This window comes from Rhinolophus hipposideros, assembly GCF_964194185.1.
Source record: "Rhinolophus hipposideros genome assembly, chromosome: 12".
NCBI classification, from domain to species: domain Eukaryota; kingdom Metazoa; phylum Chordata; class Mammalia; order Chiroptera; family Rhinolophidae; genus Rhinolophus; species Rhinolophus hipposideros.
Window position 1 is genome coordinate 24,895,858 of NC_138058.1, and position 12,962 is coordinate 24,908,819.

At 53.2% G+C, this 12,962-nt stretch overlaps 1 protein-coding gene across 4 annotated transcripts in view; it reads left to right on the forward strand.

The window, feature by feature from the left end:
* SFXN5 (sideroflexin 5) overlaps positions 1 to 12,962 on the forward strand; it is a 110,245-nt gene that overhangs the window by 61,537 nt on the left and 35,746 nt on the right. For all 4 annotated transcript variants that reach the window (XM_081069408.1, XM_081069405.1, XM_081069407.1 and 1 more), the window contains exon 10: positions 7,735 to 7,825. In XM_081069408.1, coding sequence (XP_080925534.1) covers positions 7,735 to 7,825 — 91 coding nt within the window. The remainder of the gene's footprint in view (positions 1 to 7,734; positions 7,826 to 12,962) is intronic.

Genomic DNA, 12,962 nt, shown 5'->3' on the forward strand with positions numbered 1-12,962 from the left:
GGGCAGTAGCAGGAGCCAGTCATGGAGCACTGGAGAGCCATGCTGGGAAGCCCTGCCTGGGCTCAGGGGCCCACGGCGTTGCTGGGGGTGCAGGCAGAAGTGGGCTGGAGAAGTCGTGGGGGATGGGCAGGCCCAGCAGATGGACCACTTTCATTGGCAGGGTCTGCGATGAGAGTGGACTTGGGGCTGGAGAGGAAGGCTCAGGGCTACAGTCTGGTCAGGAGCTGGTTGATGGAGCCAGAGTCTGAGAGTCGTTTCATGCCTGATCCTCAAACCCTCCACTTTTTGCCAGGTCTTAGCTGGCTGAGGACTTTCCCTGTGGGGCAGTACTGACCTCCATTCCTGAAGGGTCTCGGCCCTGTGGGGGGCGGGTGTCCTTTCTGCATAGGATGCAGTGATGTCTGTTAACCTTTACTACTAGACTCTGGAGAACAAGGAAGTATCCCCATTGCTTACTCCATGTCCCCATGATTGTCACACAGACAGATAATCATAACGGCTAGCACTTATGGAGTGCCAGGTACTGTTTAGATGTTCAGCTCCATTTTATAGATGAGAAAACTGAGGCACGGAGGTGAAGTCAGTGAAAGAGCAGGGATTCAAACCCAGGCTTAATCACACACTATTCTGCTGCCACAGGACCCCTTTTTCTTCCTGCTCCCCCTGTGGCACAAGGAGGCAGAAAAACCCAAGCAGTATTCTCAGCTTCCAGGCTGGAGGAACTGCTACCATGCAGCCAGGTAGACAAGGCCCTCCCCAGGTACCCTGAGGACAATGGAGACGGGAAGAAAATGTTTGAGAGGCTCCTTAGCTGTAACGGGGTTAGCCCTTTTGCTCACCTTCATATTGGTTCCTGGGCCTGTGTTTTCTGGCTAAAGTCAAGACAGCAGCATATATTTGTCCCTGGTCACAGCATGCCCTGCCTCCAGCAGGACACACCTCACTGGCTCTGTGATCCGGGGTGCACCTCGGGGAGTTCTCTGTGGTCAAGAGTGTACCTCAGGTTGTTCTTTGTGGTCCGGGGGTGCACCTCAGGCCCTGCTGTTCTTCTCTGGGCCTGATGGAGGAAGGGGCTAGAAGCCTGAGAATCCTGGACCAGACTATTATCTGGCTGCTTTCACTAGGAGTGGTTTCTGGGTTGGAGGACCCATCGCACAGACCCTGTAGCAGAATCTCAAGTGTTCTAAAAGCCTGTAGATGGTGATGCTAGCCGTGGTGAGTCTGACACGAATGCCATTCTGTATATATTCTGGGCAGGATAAGTTGTTGTCCCCTCCTACATGGAAGGAGTCTAATGTAATTGGTTTTCCAGCAGGTGGCCAGCTGGTCTCTGTGGGTCATGGTTCAGGGGTCAGGTCTGGTCACTGTTGCTAACAAACAAGCCACTCATTTGCAGCTGGAGCTGACTGGAGTTTTAGCTTGTGCATGACTCTGTCCCAGCCACTTTGGCCCTTGGCTCCTGAGCCTGTTGCCAAGCCACAGGCTGGCGGCTGGGGTTGCAGGAAAATTAGAGGGTAATGGGTCACTTAGTTACCAAAAGTTTATGCTACAATGAGCGCCCTCTGGTGGGCATTTTTGGTACCTCAAAGATTCCTTGACCTGCCCCAGCCCTTGCCCCCTCCAAGAGCCACACAAACCCCTGACCATTTGGTTACATTATTACCACCTCCCAAGAGTGGATCTAAATTTTTTTTAAAGATTTTATTGGGGAAGGGGAACAGGACTTTATTGGGGAACAGTGTGTACTTCCAGGACTTTTTTCCAAGTCAAGTTGTCCTTTCAATCTTAGTCGTGGAGGGTGCCGTTCAGCTTCAAGTTGTCGTCCTTTCAGTCTTAGTTGTGGAGGGCGCAGCTCAGCTCCAGGTCCAGTTGCCATTGCTAGTTGCAGGGGGCACAGCCCACCATCCCTTGTGGGAGTCGAACCAGCGACCTTGTGGTTGAGAGAACACGCTCCAACCAACTGAGCCATCTGGGAGCTCAGCGGCAGCTCAACTCAAGGTGCCGTGTTCAATCTTAGTTGCAGGGGGCTCTGCCCACCATCCCTTGGGAGACTCGAGGAATTGAACTGTCAACCTTGTGGTTGAGAGCCCACTGGCCCATGTGGGAATTGAACCGGCAGCCTTCGGAGTTAGGAGCACGGAGCTCTAACTGCCTGAGCCACCGGGCCGGCCCGTGGATCTAAATTCTAATCTTATACCATCCGTCCTTTCAGACATGCCCCCTTCTCTGTTGTTCTCTAGGGGTCCTTGGAACCCCTTATGGCAAGTGTCTGCAGAGCCTGCTTTAGACAATCTGATAGTTCATGGTCCTGAAGCCTGCTGAACCCCCGCCCTTCTAACCTGGCTGCCTCCCACTCCCCCTTCAGGGTCAATCAGATACCCCTGTTCTCAGAAGCCTTCACGGCCCTTGGGGCCACTCCTTCCAGGCCCCTCCTGGGAGGGATGAGCCATCCACTCAGGCCGACTTAGGCCGGGTATGCAGCACCCAGCACTGGTAGAGCTGTTTGCAGAGGTGCTCAGCAGTCACTGTACAAGGCCAGTCTCCTCTGTGGCTCTTCGTTATTTTCCTCCTGCTTCAGCAATCATTCACTTGATTCATTCTAGAAACATTTATGAAGCACCTGCTCACTTCACCAGCCCCCAGAATGTCAGTGAGGAATGAGAGAGACAGAGACCCTGAGCCCAGTGCCCAGGGCCTGTGGGGAGAGATGGATGTTTAGCAGAAGCCACAGGTAAAAACATTTCTATGGAATTCAGGTTTTCATCATATACATGTATTACTTTGATCTACAACATTTTTTTTAATTAATTTTATTGGGGTGACAATTGTTAGTAAATTTACATAGATTTCAGGTGTACAATTCTGTATTACATCATCTATAAATCCCATTGTGTGTTCACCACCCAGAGGATCTACAACATTTTATGAAGGCCAGTAAATATGTGCTTCGAGACCATGGTAGGTACACAGGAGGAAGAGTTCCAGGTTCTGTGAGAGACTATAAAAGGGAAGCCCTGAGTAAAGAGGGCCTGACATTCACGCTGAAAAGGGAGCGGACCAAGGGGGGAGGCGGGGAGTAGAAAATTGGCTCATAAGAGGACCAGGGGCAATGCTGAGGTGGCTGGAGCCTTGCAAACAAGGCCAGGCGGTCACGCAGTGGCATGCGGGTCTGTAAGTGCAGTGAGAAGCCAGGAAAGGCTAAAGCAAGTTGGTATTGTTAGGAGGTCACTCTGGCTGCTGTGTAGAGAGGGATTGGAAGGAGGCAAGAGTGGAAGCAGTGAGCTGAGTTAGAAGGTGGGCAGTCATCCAGGGAGAAGAGACTGGTGCTTAAGTGAAGTGGTGGGAGCAGAGAGAGAGAAGTCGCTGCATTCAAGATACCCAGGAGTTGGAATGGTAGCTCTGCGGATGGGCTGGATGTGGGGTGATGGCTGGGACGTAGGGCGGGAGTGGTTCCTGCCTAGGAAGACGCCTAGGTCTGCAGCAGGAGGAGTGAGCTAGGAATGGGAGAGCAGGACTGGGCGTGGGTGACAAAGAGCTACAGAACTTTCATTTGAGGTGTGCGAAGGTGGAGCTCCTGAAGCCCCTTGGAACAGAGGTTCCTGCAGGGGATTGGATGTGTGGGCTGGAGGCGAGGACACAGCCTGGGTGAGAGAGGGCTGCATGCATTGCTCAAGGCCCTCCGGTGTCTCCTTGCTGACCGTGCAGAAATTAGGCTGCTGTGGGCCTGAGAAAGACATTGATACTTAAGGAGACGGCTATCAGCAGCATGAGTCATGGAGCTCCCACCCCACCCCAGTTCTTGGTACTGGTCAACACCCCACTGCAGGGGGACTGTCAGGAAGCCACTATTCAGTCTTCTTCCTCTGTTCCTGTCAGCTGCTTGTGGCAAATTCACTAGCCTGGGAGCCGCAGCTTGGAGAAAAGTGGCCGGAGAAAGTCCACTGCTTCCTCAGACCTTTGCTGATGCCCCTCGGATCCTGGGTTCTGGCTTCTCCCAGGACCCTTGTCTGCTGGCCACATGGGAATTCTTGTGCAAAATCCACACCCTGTTTGTTTTCCCCTCCACCCAAATGGAACCCCTGTTTGGTTAATTTCTATTTTGTGGCTTATTTGGAGGCTGTTAAAACAGACCCTAGGGGACCCTCAGCTGCGATTGTTCCATATCTCATTATCTTTCCCAAACCCGATTATTAGCTCAGATTTTTCTGATCGCTAGCTGCTGTTCGTGATGAGTTGTGTGCCATTAATGCCAGCTGGTTCCCTTAAACAGGACCTACCATGCCAGGGAGAACGAGCTGGCATTCAGAGCCACCAGCCACTTGGCTTTTTAATTTTAATGGGCTCCACCAAATGTTCCAGGCCAAAGGGCCCCTGAGGAACCAGAACAGACGGGCTCCCAACCCCCGGTCTGCAGCCCACCCTGGTTCTTTCCTAGGCTTCGGCCATCCTAGCTGCTGGGACAGGAAGACCTGGGTGGGGGACTGTAGGAGGAGCTGGAGGGAGAGGGAAGGTGAGTGGTCACTTGCCTCCCCTGTATTCATGCCTGTCTGCCACTGGGTCCATCATGGGTGGAGAAGCAGGATGGGCTACACAGGAACCCAAGCCTTCCAGGTCCCCCACTTTCCTGGTCCCCAGACCCTTCCCTGGACTCTAGAGTGTTGGCTATGCGTTCAGAAACATGCATGTCCTTCAGTAAATTTCATCCTGTTTGTGTTGGGGAAACTCCCATGAGCTTCCAGGAAGGGAGGGCAGGAAAAAAACCTAGGCCCCCGGGCATTTATTTTTCTCTCTTCTTTTTTTCTCTCTATCCAGAGTTCCCACATGGGGTAGGGGAAGACAAGCTAAATCCCTCACTCTGGATTGTGCCATCCCAGCCAGGGAGGGGAAGGCTTGAGGGTAAAGGGGCAAGTCTGAGTGTTTGCTACAAGGCCACTATGTCTCCTTGCCCTGCCCATCCCCAAGAGGCTGCCAGGGGAAGTGGCCTAGCTCCCTGCTGGCTTCTTGGAGGGCTCCTGTCCCCCACTCCTCCAGCACTCTCTGCCTCTTTCCCAATGAATGTGGGGGCTTTTGTACCCAGACCTTCTGATTTCTAGCTATGGGGGATGGGGAGAGGAAGTTCAAGGTCCCTGTCTCCCCTGACTGAAGCTCCTGCCCCTTTCCAGTGTTCTGGGCCCCAGACCCAGGGCTGGTCTTTTCAGGGAGGCTTTTGCTATGCAAACAGCCAGTTTTAAATGGCAGTCAGACATTAAAGCAATCCTCAATGCTGGAAGGCAATTGGAAAGTAAATAGCACAGTGGTTAAGAACAAAGCACTCGAATTAGCAGACCCTGGGTTCAATCCTAGTTTTACCTGCCTCATAATAGCTGTCTGTCCCTGGACAAAGTTACTTTACCTCTCTGAACCTGTCTGAACTTCCCTGAATCTGTAAGGAGTAACACCCTGTCTGAAAGCTTCTAGTGGGGATTTAAGGTATTTTATGTGCCTTGCTTGGCACGTGGCTAGGCATATCCCCACACCCTTTTCCTCCTTTATCACTAATACCTACCTGCCTGTCCCTCCACACTTTCCCTCCCTGCACTCTGTAGGAACATATTCCCTGTATTTTGGGGGAGAGGGGAGAACCATTTCTGAAACACAGAAATAGAGTCACTCACTGCTGAGAGCTGGGAAGACCTGGACTTGATGAGTTCCATCTGCGTGGCAGGGGCAGCCTGGAAGCAGGGCAGCAGGGCCCAGTGTGGGCTGGCAGCTCCCCAGCCTGCCCCGCTGTACCACTGAAGTGTGTCCAAGCTGCCACACATCTCCCTGCCTCCCAGCCTTCCCTTCAACAAGCAGAGACAACAAGGATTGGACTCTGAGTATCCACTTGAGGCTTCAAATGGAGGCCAGGCACCCAAGAGCCGAGGCTATGTTTGCCTGGCAGTATTCTGGCTTCAGGGGGCTCTGGGGTGCCTAGGGGCTAGCAGGCTGTCACTTCCTGTCTTCCTGGGTGCCTGGGCCATTTCTGCCATGCCCTGCTTTTGACTGCTGCAGGGACCCAAAAGCAGGAGGCCTTCCCAAGGCTCTGCATCTTCCCCAACAACACAGAGATTTAGGCCCGAGCCAGAGCGGTGGGTACAGGTGGCCTTCCAAGACAGCAGGTGTGTCAGAGCCAGAGCAAGCAGCCCCAGGCCCCCTCAGGCCAGGAATTATCTACAGAGCAGAGGCTGGCTGTGGCATCAACTGGGGGAGCAGAGGCCTCTATACACCTGTCTTCTGGTCTGGCCACGAGCAGCTTGCCTTTTCTCTCTCCATGCCTATGCTCACGCTGTTTTCCCCACCAAAAGGTCCTTTCCTTCTACCTAGACTCGTCTCATCTTCCCCTTCTAGCCTTTGCTGATCTCTCCATCCATTCATCTGTTTGTTGGTTCATGCATTTATTCTTCAGTCACAGTGTATTCAGGACGTCCTCTGTGCCATCCACTACCCAAGTGCCGGGCACACAGAGATGAAAGAAGCACGGCCCCTCCCTCCCAGTCTGGCGGGGACGTCACACGCATGAACAGTGTATGGCGTGCTGGGAAGGAGAGGCTGGTGGTGGGTGAGGGAGGGACTTTCTGCCAGGGAGAGGCAACACCCTTCTTCTATAGCTTCATTTATTGAGTCCTCTTATGTGCTAAACTCAGGCTGAAGAATTACATACATTCTTACAACAGTCCTGGGATGCTGTAGGGTTTACTATCCCTTTGTACAGACAAGGACACTGAGGCAGAGGTTGAATGACTTCATGACTAAATGGATTCCCACAGTTCGTAAGTGATACTGCCGATGGAGCTTAAAAGAGCAAGTGTAAACTGCGTAGAGGAAAGAAGGAAGGCCTCCTGGGCATAGGGACGGGCACTGGCAAAGGCCCCCAAGGCTGGAAAGCTTCTGTACCATCTGATCAGCAGCAAGCCTGACTCACGGAGGGAGAACATGGATTGTTGGGGGGGTGGGGAAAGGAGGTGATGGAGGCCAAGACTGCCACACGGGAGAGATTGCTCCTTCTCGCACAGGTTGCAGGGAGGAGCTGGTGGTGGGGGGTGTGATTGGACCTGCATTCTAGAAAGATGAAGGACAGCATGGCCGTGGACTGGAGTGAGGGGCACCCAAGTGTCGACGAAGAAACATGCAGGCAAGGGGGCTCAAGGTGAGGGGAGCTGGGATCTGAGTGAAGACAGGCAGGGAGGCCCGGGTGGCCCCTGTGTCCCCCACCTGGCCCTGTCCTGCTGCGGCTGCTCTGCTTCACTCTGCAGGCACCCACGTGCAGGTGCTTGGATCTCCCTCTCCTGAGCCCTCATGGTCTGGCTAGGCCCATGCCTGGGCTCACAGCGGGGCCTCAGAAAGGTGGTACTTACAGGCTGGGCTGAGCATAAGGCGGTCCTACCCTTTATTATTTGCAATAGCAACCACCACACCATCACTTCTCTCCTCTCCAGAGAGGTGCGCGTGCGGGGTGTGTGTGTGTGTGTGTGTGTGTGTGTGTGTGTGTGTTGCTGATGCTTTACCTCCCTCCCTCTGTCTCATGAGCCAGTTAACTGGGCTGACTGAGTTGGGGTGCTTTTAATAGCCACACTGGAGCTCTGCAATCTAGGATCTGGGGTGAAAGGGCAAGGGAAGCCGGTGCCTCTCACTCTCTGCTCTTCCCCCCGGTGTGCCCCTTCCTCCCACAGGCGGCTGCAGCACCACGTGCTTTTTCTGTTTTTTCTTTCCAAGGTGGGCCTTAATGTCCTGGTTCAGAAAGCCAACAAGTTCACCCCAGCTACCCGCCTTCTTGTCCAGAGATTTGTACCCTTCCCTGCCGTAGGTAAGAGCCGCACGGTGCCGAGTGCACATGCGCGTGTGGGCGTGCGGGGCTGCGGGGCTCTCCCGAAGCTGGGCTGCACCTTCTCCCTCTCCCGAGGTGGGGGTCGGGGGCTGTTTTCTGGCAGGGACACCTTGAACCAAACGTGTAGATAGAAGCAAGGTGACAGGGGCCCTGCTGACTAGCTCTGTACCCAAAATTCTGCACAGAGATTCTTAACCTGGGATCCCAGACTCCCGAAGGGTCAGTAGATAGAATGCAGTGGATCTCGTGAAGGTGGTTGGGGAAAAATTTACACTAACATCTAACTGACGTTAAACATTTCCTTCCATTATGAATATAGGCAGCAAACTACAGTAACAAGCAAGTCCTGTGACTGTCACCAATAGAAATCACAGATAATTTATGTCCTATTAATGTTACAGTTGTTGCAGACATCTTAAACTATGGTTCCTACTTAATACTAAATCAAAATTATACTTAATAGTTTCACTGGTAGATCTTATTTTTTAACGCATTAGTCAAAAAGCAAATATATGACTATAATACCATTTTAAAAATATTCGGATACCTTATTTCAATATAATTCCTTTATAGTCCTATGTATTTCGTTTTGTGCATTGAGAGACATTGTTCGGAGAGGGGTGCATGGGCCACACCAGACTGTCCCAGTGGTTCGTGACACAAAAGAAGGTCCACTGCTTTGCTAGTCTAGTGTTCCAAGACTTTGGGTATTGTGGGCCCTTTAGGTTTCGGAGGCCCCCACTCAAATTCAGGTAATTGTGTGGGTGCATATGTGTGTGTGTGGAGGGGCTCTTACCTGCCTTTAACTGAGTCCTTGCTGGTCTTGGAGTCTCTGAGTTCCCAATAAATGCCCCAGGCCTGGGCCCGGGGATCCCACAAAGTCTAGCCTACGCCTTGTTTGGGGAGAGGGCAGCACAGTAAGAAGTTTTTTTTTAATTAAAGGGAAATAAATAACATCGAAAAAACCATGAGGCATTCAGCAATTAGTTATTAAAAGAGAAGTATAAGCCAGTGTTTGAACCATGACTCTGAGTTTCCCATCTGTTGCCAGAAGACAAAGATGGGGGCCAGCCCAGGAGGGGTGTGGGGTACTGTGCCCTCCCTGGTGCCAAGGTTCAGTCTAAAAAGCAGAGAGTCAGAGCCAGGTTGATGGTCTGCACCCTGTTCTTCTCTAGGGCTCAGCTTCCCTACCTGTCAAGTGGGGTACCAGTACCTACCGTGTTTCCCCCAAAATAAGGCCGGGTCTTATATTAAGGTTTGCTCCAAAAGACACATTAGGGCTTATGTTCAAGGGATGTCATCCTGAAAAGTCATGTTAGGGCTTATTTTCCGGTCAGGTCTTATTTGGGGGGAAACACGGTACCTTCCTACAGCCCAGAACTGTGGGAGGGTCACATGACACCACAGACCAGATTCCAGTCACAGGAAAGTGCTTTGAAGCACCTGAAAGCCCCCAGGAGATCATTCCTGGTCAGCCCCACCTCCTCCATGGCCCAGAGGCTAATGAACTCCATGGACCAACCTACTCGATGAGCCTCAGCCAACCCAGATAATTGCTATGGCAACTCCACACTTTTAATGATCTCTCAGCTATTTCTGGTGTGGACCATTAATGGAATAACTGTTTAGATCTGACTTTGTTAAGGGGCTTAATTGAGTGAACGCGGCTGCCATTCTTGCGGGCCTCGCCATCCCGGGCTAGAAGGTTAGATGCCGCCTGAGAAAGAGGCAGCTCTCAGCTGCACCGGACTGGATCTGGGACTTGGCTGAGATGTAATCTGTCCTTGAGCCAAGCTTCAAACAAGGACATCACCAGAGCCAATTCCAGCCCTGCTCTGCCGGCCATCTTGCTGTGTGACCTTGGGGGGTGGTTCTAACTTCTCCGAGTCTCCTTCAGGAGGAGGGTCCCTGTTTGGGGGTTTGACCCTTCTGTCATGCCCACCTGAGACTTTCTGACCTGTCCTTCTGGGCTCCAGCCCGATTCCTCTCCTGTTTTCTTTTTGAGGAGGAGCCTGCAGTCCCCTTGTACTAGTCCAGCCACCATTAAGGGGTCTTGAGTTCTCACGTAGCCCTCACCAGTTGCACAGGTTGCACACAGTGTGGTTAGCAGCCCTGGCCGTCCTAGCTCGCCAGGATGCTGAGAGAAGCAGGTCCTTTATGGCTGCTTCCTCAGGCCTGCTGCCCAAGTCCTGGTTGTGTGCCTGTCTGCCTTCCACTCCCTGCCTCAGTCTCTCCTCCCTCACATGCAGGCTCCCATCTTTCTGGCCCCCAATGTCCATCCCAGACCCAACGGCAAAAGGGCATTTGCCAATTCCCCTGGTCAGTGCCGACACAGTGGTATACAAGATAAGTGGGCATGTCCCTCACCCTTCAGGGACTCAAAAGTCCCCTGGTCCTCTCAGGACATCATCGAGTCTGTGCACCTGGCTTCTCTCCACCTTTCCCCAGGAGCCTCTGGCCAGGACAGAGCATTGTTCAGCCCCACTGCATGCTGGTAAGGCCCAGGTCCCACTAGGCGTTCACCCCTGCGTTCCACGGCAGGCTGGGCCAGACTGAGCCAGGCCACTGTTAAGATCCCAGAGAGGCTTGCTCAGGATTCACTTTACCTTATTGCCCTGGCCTGATGGGGAGACAAGACTCACCGAGCCGTGAGTGCACATGGGAAGTAGGTTGAGGCAAGTGGAAATGATAGGATGAGATCTGGTTGTTGGGTTGTGTGTGTGGGAAGATGGAGCACAAGGGGATCTTCAGAGTGAGAGAGGGGCCTGAAGGGGCCTGTGTGCCCTGTGCTCAGAGGCCATATCCACACGCTGCTCATATCCTCCTGAGCAGGCTGGGAACTCAGGCTCTGGGAGGCCAGGAGGCTCCCAAGAGTCAGTTGCTCCTTCTCTGCACAGCTCCCCCTGGGGTTCCTGCTCCAGCCTGAAGTCTGGGAGATGGCAGGCCACCTCTCTGCGCCGGGCCCTCTATACTGCCTAAGCGAGAGGCCTGAGACTCTCCGCACAGGATGCCTGGTTCTTGCACCTGATTCTGCAGCTCATACCCCTATTTCAGTCCCTTCCCGCTGGTAACTCTGGGACAGTTACTGAGGCGTCCCCTGCGTTTGCAGAGACCAGTACTCCCAGGCCTCCATAGTGCTCCTCATTTCTCCAACAGGCCTCTGTTTCCCTCAACAGTCCTCTTTCTCTCTCTGGGAGGACCCTAGGGCAGAGAGAGCCATCCCATCTGACAGAAGAATAAACAAGTTCAGACTTGTTGAAAGTTATCCTGAGCTGGCCAAAGCCCAGGGCCACTTCATGCCCACTTGAATAACTCTGCAGCCCAGAAACAGGACGTGGTCCAGAGGCGGCCGAGGCTGTTTGTGTCCCATCGGGAGCACTCCACCTCCAGGTTTGCCCCTGGTTTTTCAGCCGCGGTTGTGTGTGCATGTGCGTGGAGTACGTGGGCAGCCTGGAGGACACTCCCTCAGCCACTTCTCTCCCTCAGGGTGGTTTCAGAACCTTGCTGTGCCTTGGTCTGGAATGGCCATCATGTGAGAAATCTCAGTTTCTATTTATACATGGACATGTTAGGAAAGACGGTGTGTGCTGGCATCAGAATCGATTGGGGACTGGTAATTAATTTGTTTAGACCTTAATTAATTCTCCAGTTCTCTCTTATTTGTGGACTGTCACGCTTAATTGTGTTCAGGAGCTCGGGCCCAGAGCAGGCCCTCCATTAATTGACATGCGGTTGCTGTAAGGTGGAAGTTAATGGTTTGGGGAGCTGGGCAAACAGTGTAATTAAAGGTCAATTGAGGAGGCATCGGAAAAATACAAACCTCCAGATCCAGCCACCAATCTCTGTGAACAGAGGCCGTTCCAGTGGAGGCAGGCCCCATAAGCAGCCTTCTCATGAGGCCTTGGGGTGGAGGCTGGGAGGAGTGGCCAGGCGGAGGGTGTGCCAGGTCCCAGGTGCCATGATGGGGCACTGGCATAGAAGTAGATTCACCTTTTCAGGAATGGGCAGGGCAGGGGCTTTAGCCAGGAGCTGAGAGGTGGAGACCCTAGGTGTCACCTGGCAAGGATGTCTATGTACCCAGGCTCTCTCTATGTGTGTGTAGGGGGCAGGGCAGAAAGCTCTGAAGGTCTTGCTCAGGCCGCACGGTTGAATCCACACTGAGCAGAGGACAAGCTATCTGTGCTAATGAAGACCCTCATGGGGGCTCTGAGCTCCTGGTGGAGGAGGACGGAGCCTCAGCCCTAGCCAGCAGACTGCTTGCGCAGGGAATAATCTTCCTGCGTGGACCGGAAATGCGAGCATCATCATCCCTTTGCCGGGAAATGGCTTCTTCCTGTGTTGTCTGGAGCAGTCCCTTACGTTAAATGTCACAGCTTATCTCATTGCCATGAAAAAGATCTGTGTATTCACCAGTGAATCCATTCCTCAGGACGCCAGGGCAGCCTTTGGGAGAGCTCACATCAGTGCGCCCCATTTCTGCCCCCCTTCTCCATGCTCCCTTTTGCCCCAAGGCCACCTGGGTCTTAATGTCATTGATTCCTCCTTCACGTCACTGCTCCTGCCTTGGTGCTCAATGCACCCTGCTTGCCTCATTCGGAAGGTGGCCACAGTAGTGTGCCCAAGCCCCCAGGGTGAGTCCCCAAGCCTGCTCCTCTCCGCTCGCTCCTCCCCTGTGATTCGAGGACAGCACGTTCATCTGCATCAGCTGTCTCCTGGGCCTCATGACTTTTCTTCCCTCCATCCAGGTCAGTGATAGTGTGGCTATCACTGATAGTGTGGCTATTCTCTGAAGGGCCATGAGTCCTTTTCTCCACCTGGCCTCAGGCTTGCCTGCTCATACCCCATCGAAGCTGTGGTCAATCTTAGGACTTCCCTCCTTCCTCTTCCGCTGGGCCCCAGGCCTTTGCACATGGCCCTACTGGCTGGAGTCCCCACGTTTCCCCATTTCCCTTGGCTGCCAGGCCTTTGTTTCTCAGCTCAGATACCACCTCCTTCAGGAAGCCCTCCTTGGTAGCCCCACTCAGGGTTAGACCACAGCACTTTGTGTGTGCCTATGTCTATCCTGGAACTACCTGCTTTGTTTCTGATTCTACCTCCACCTCCCTCATCAGACCAT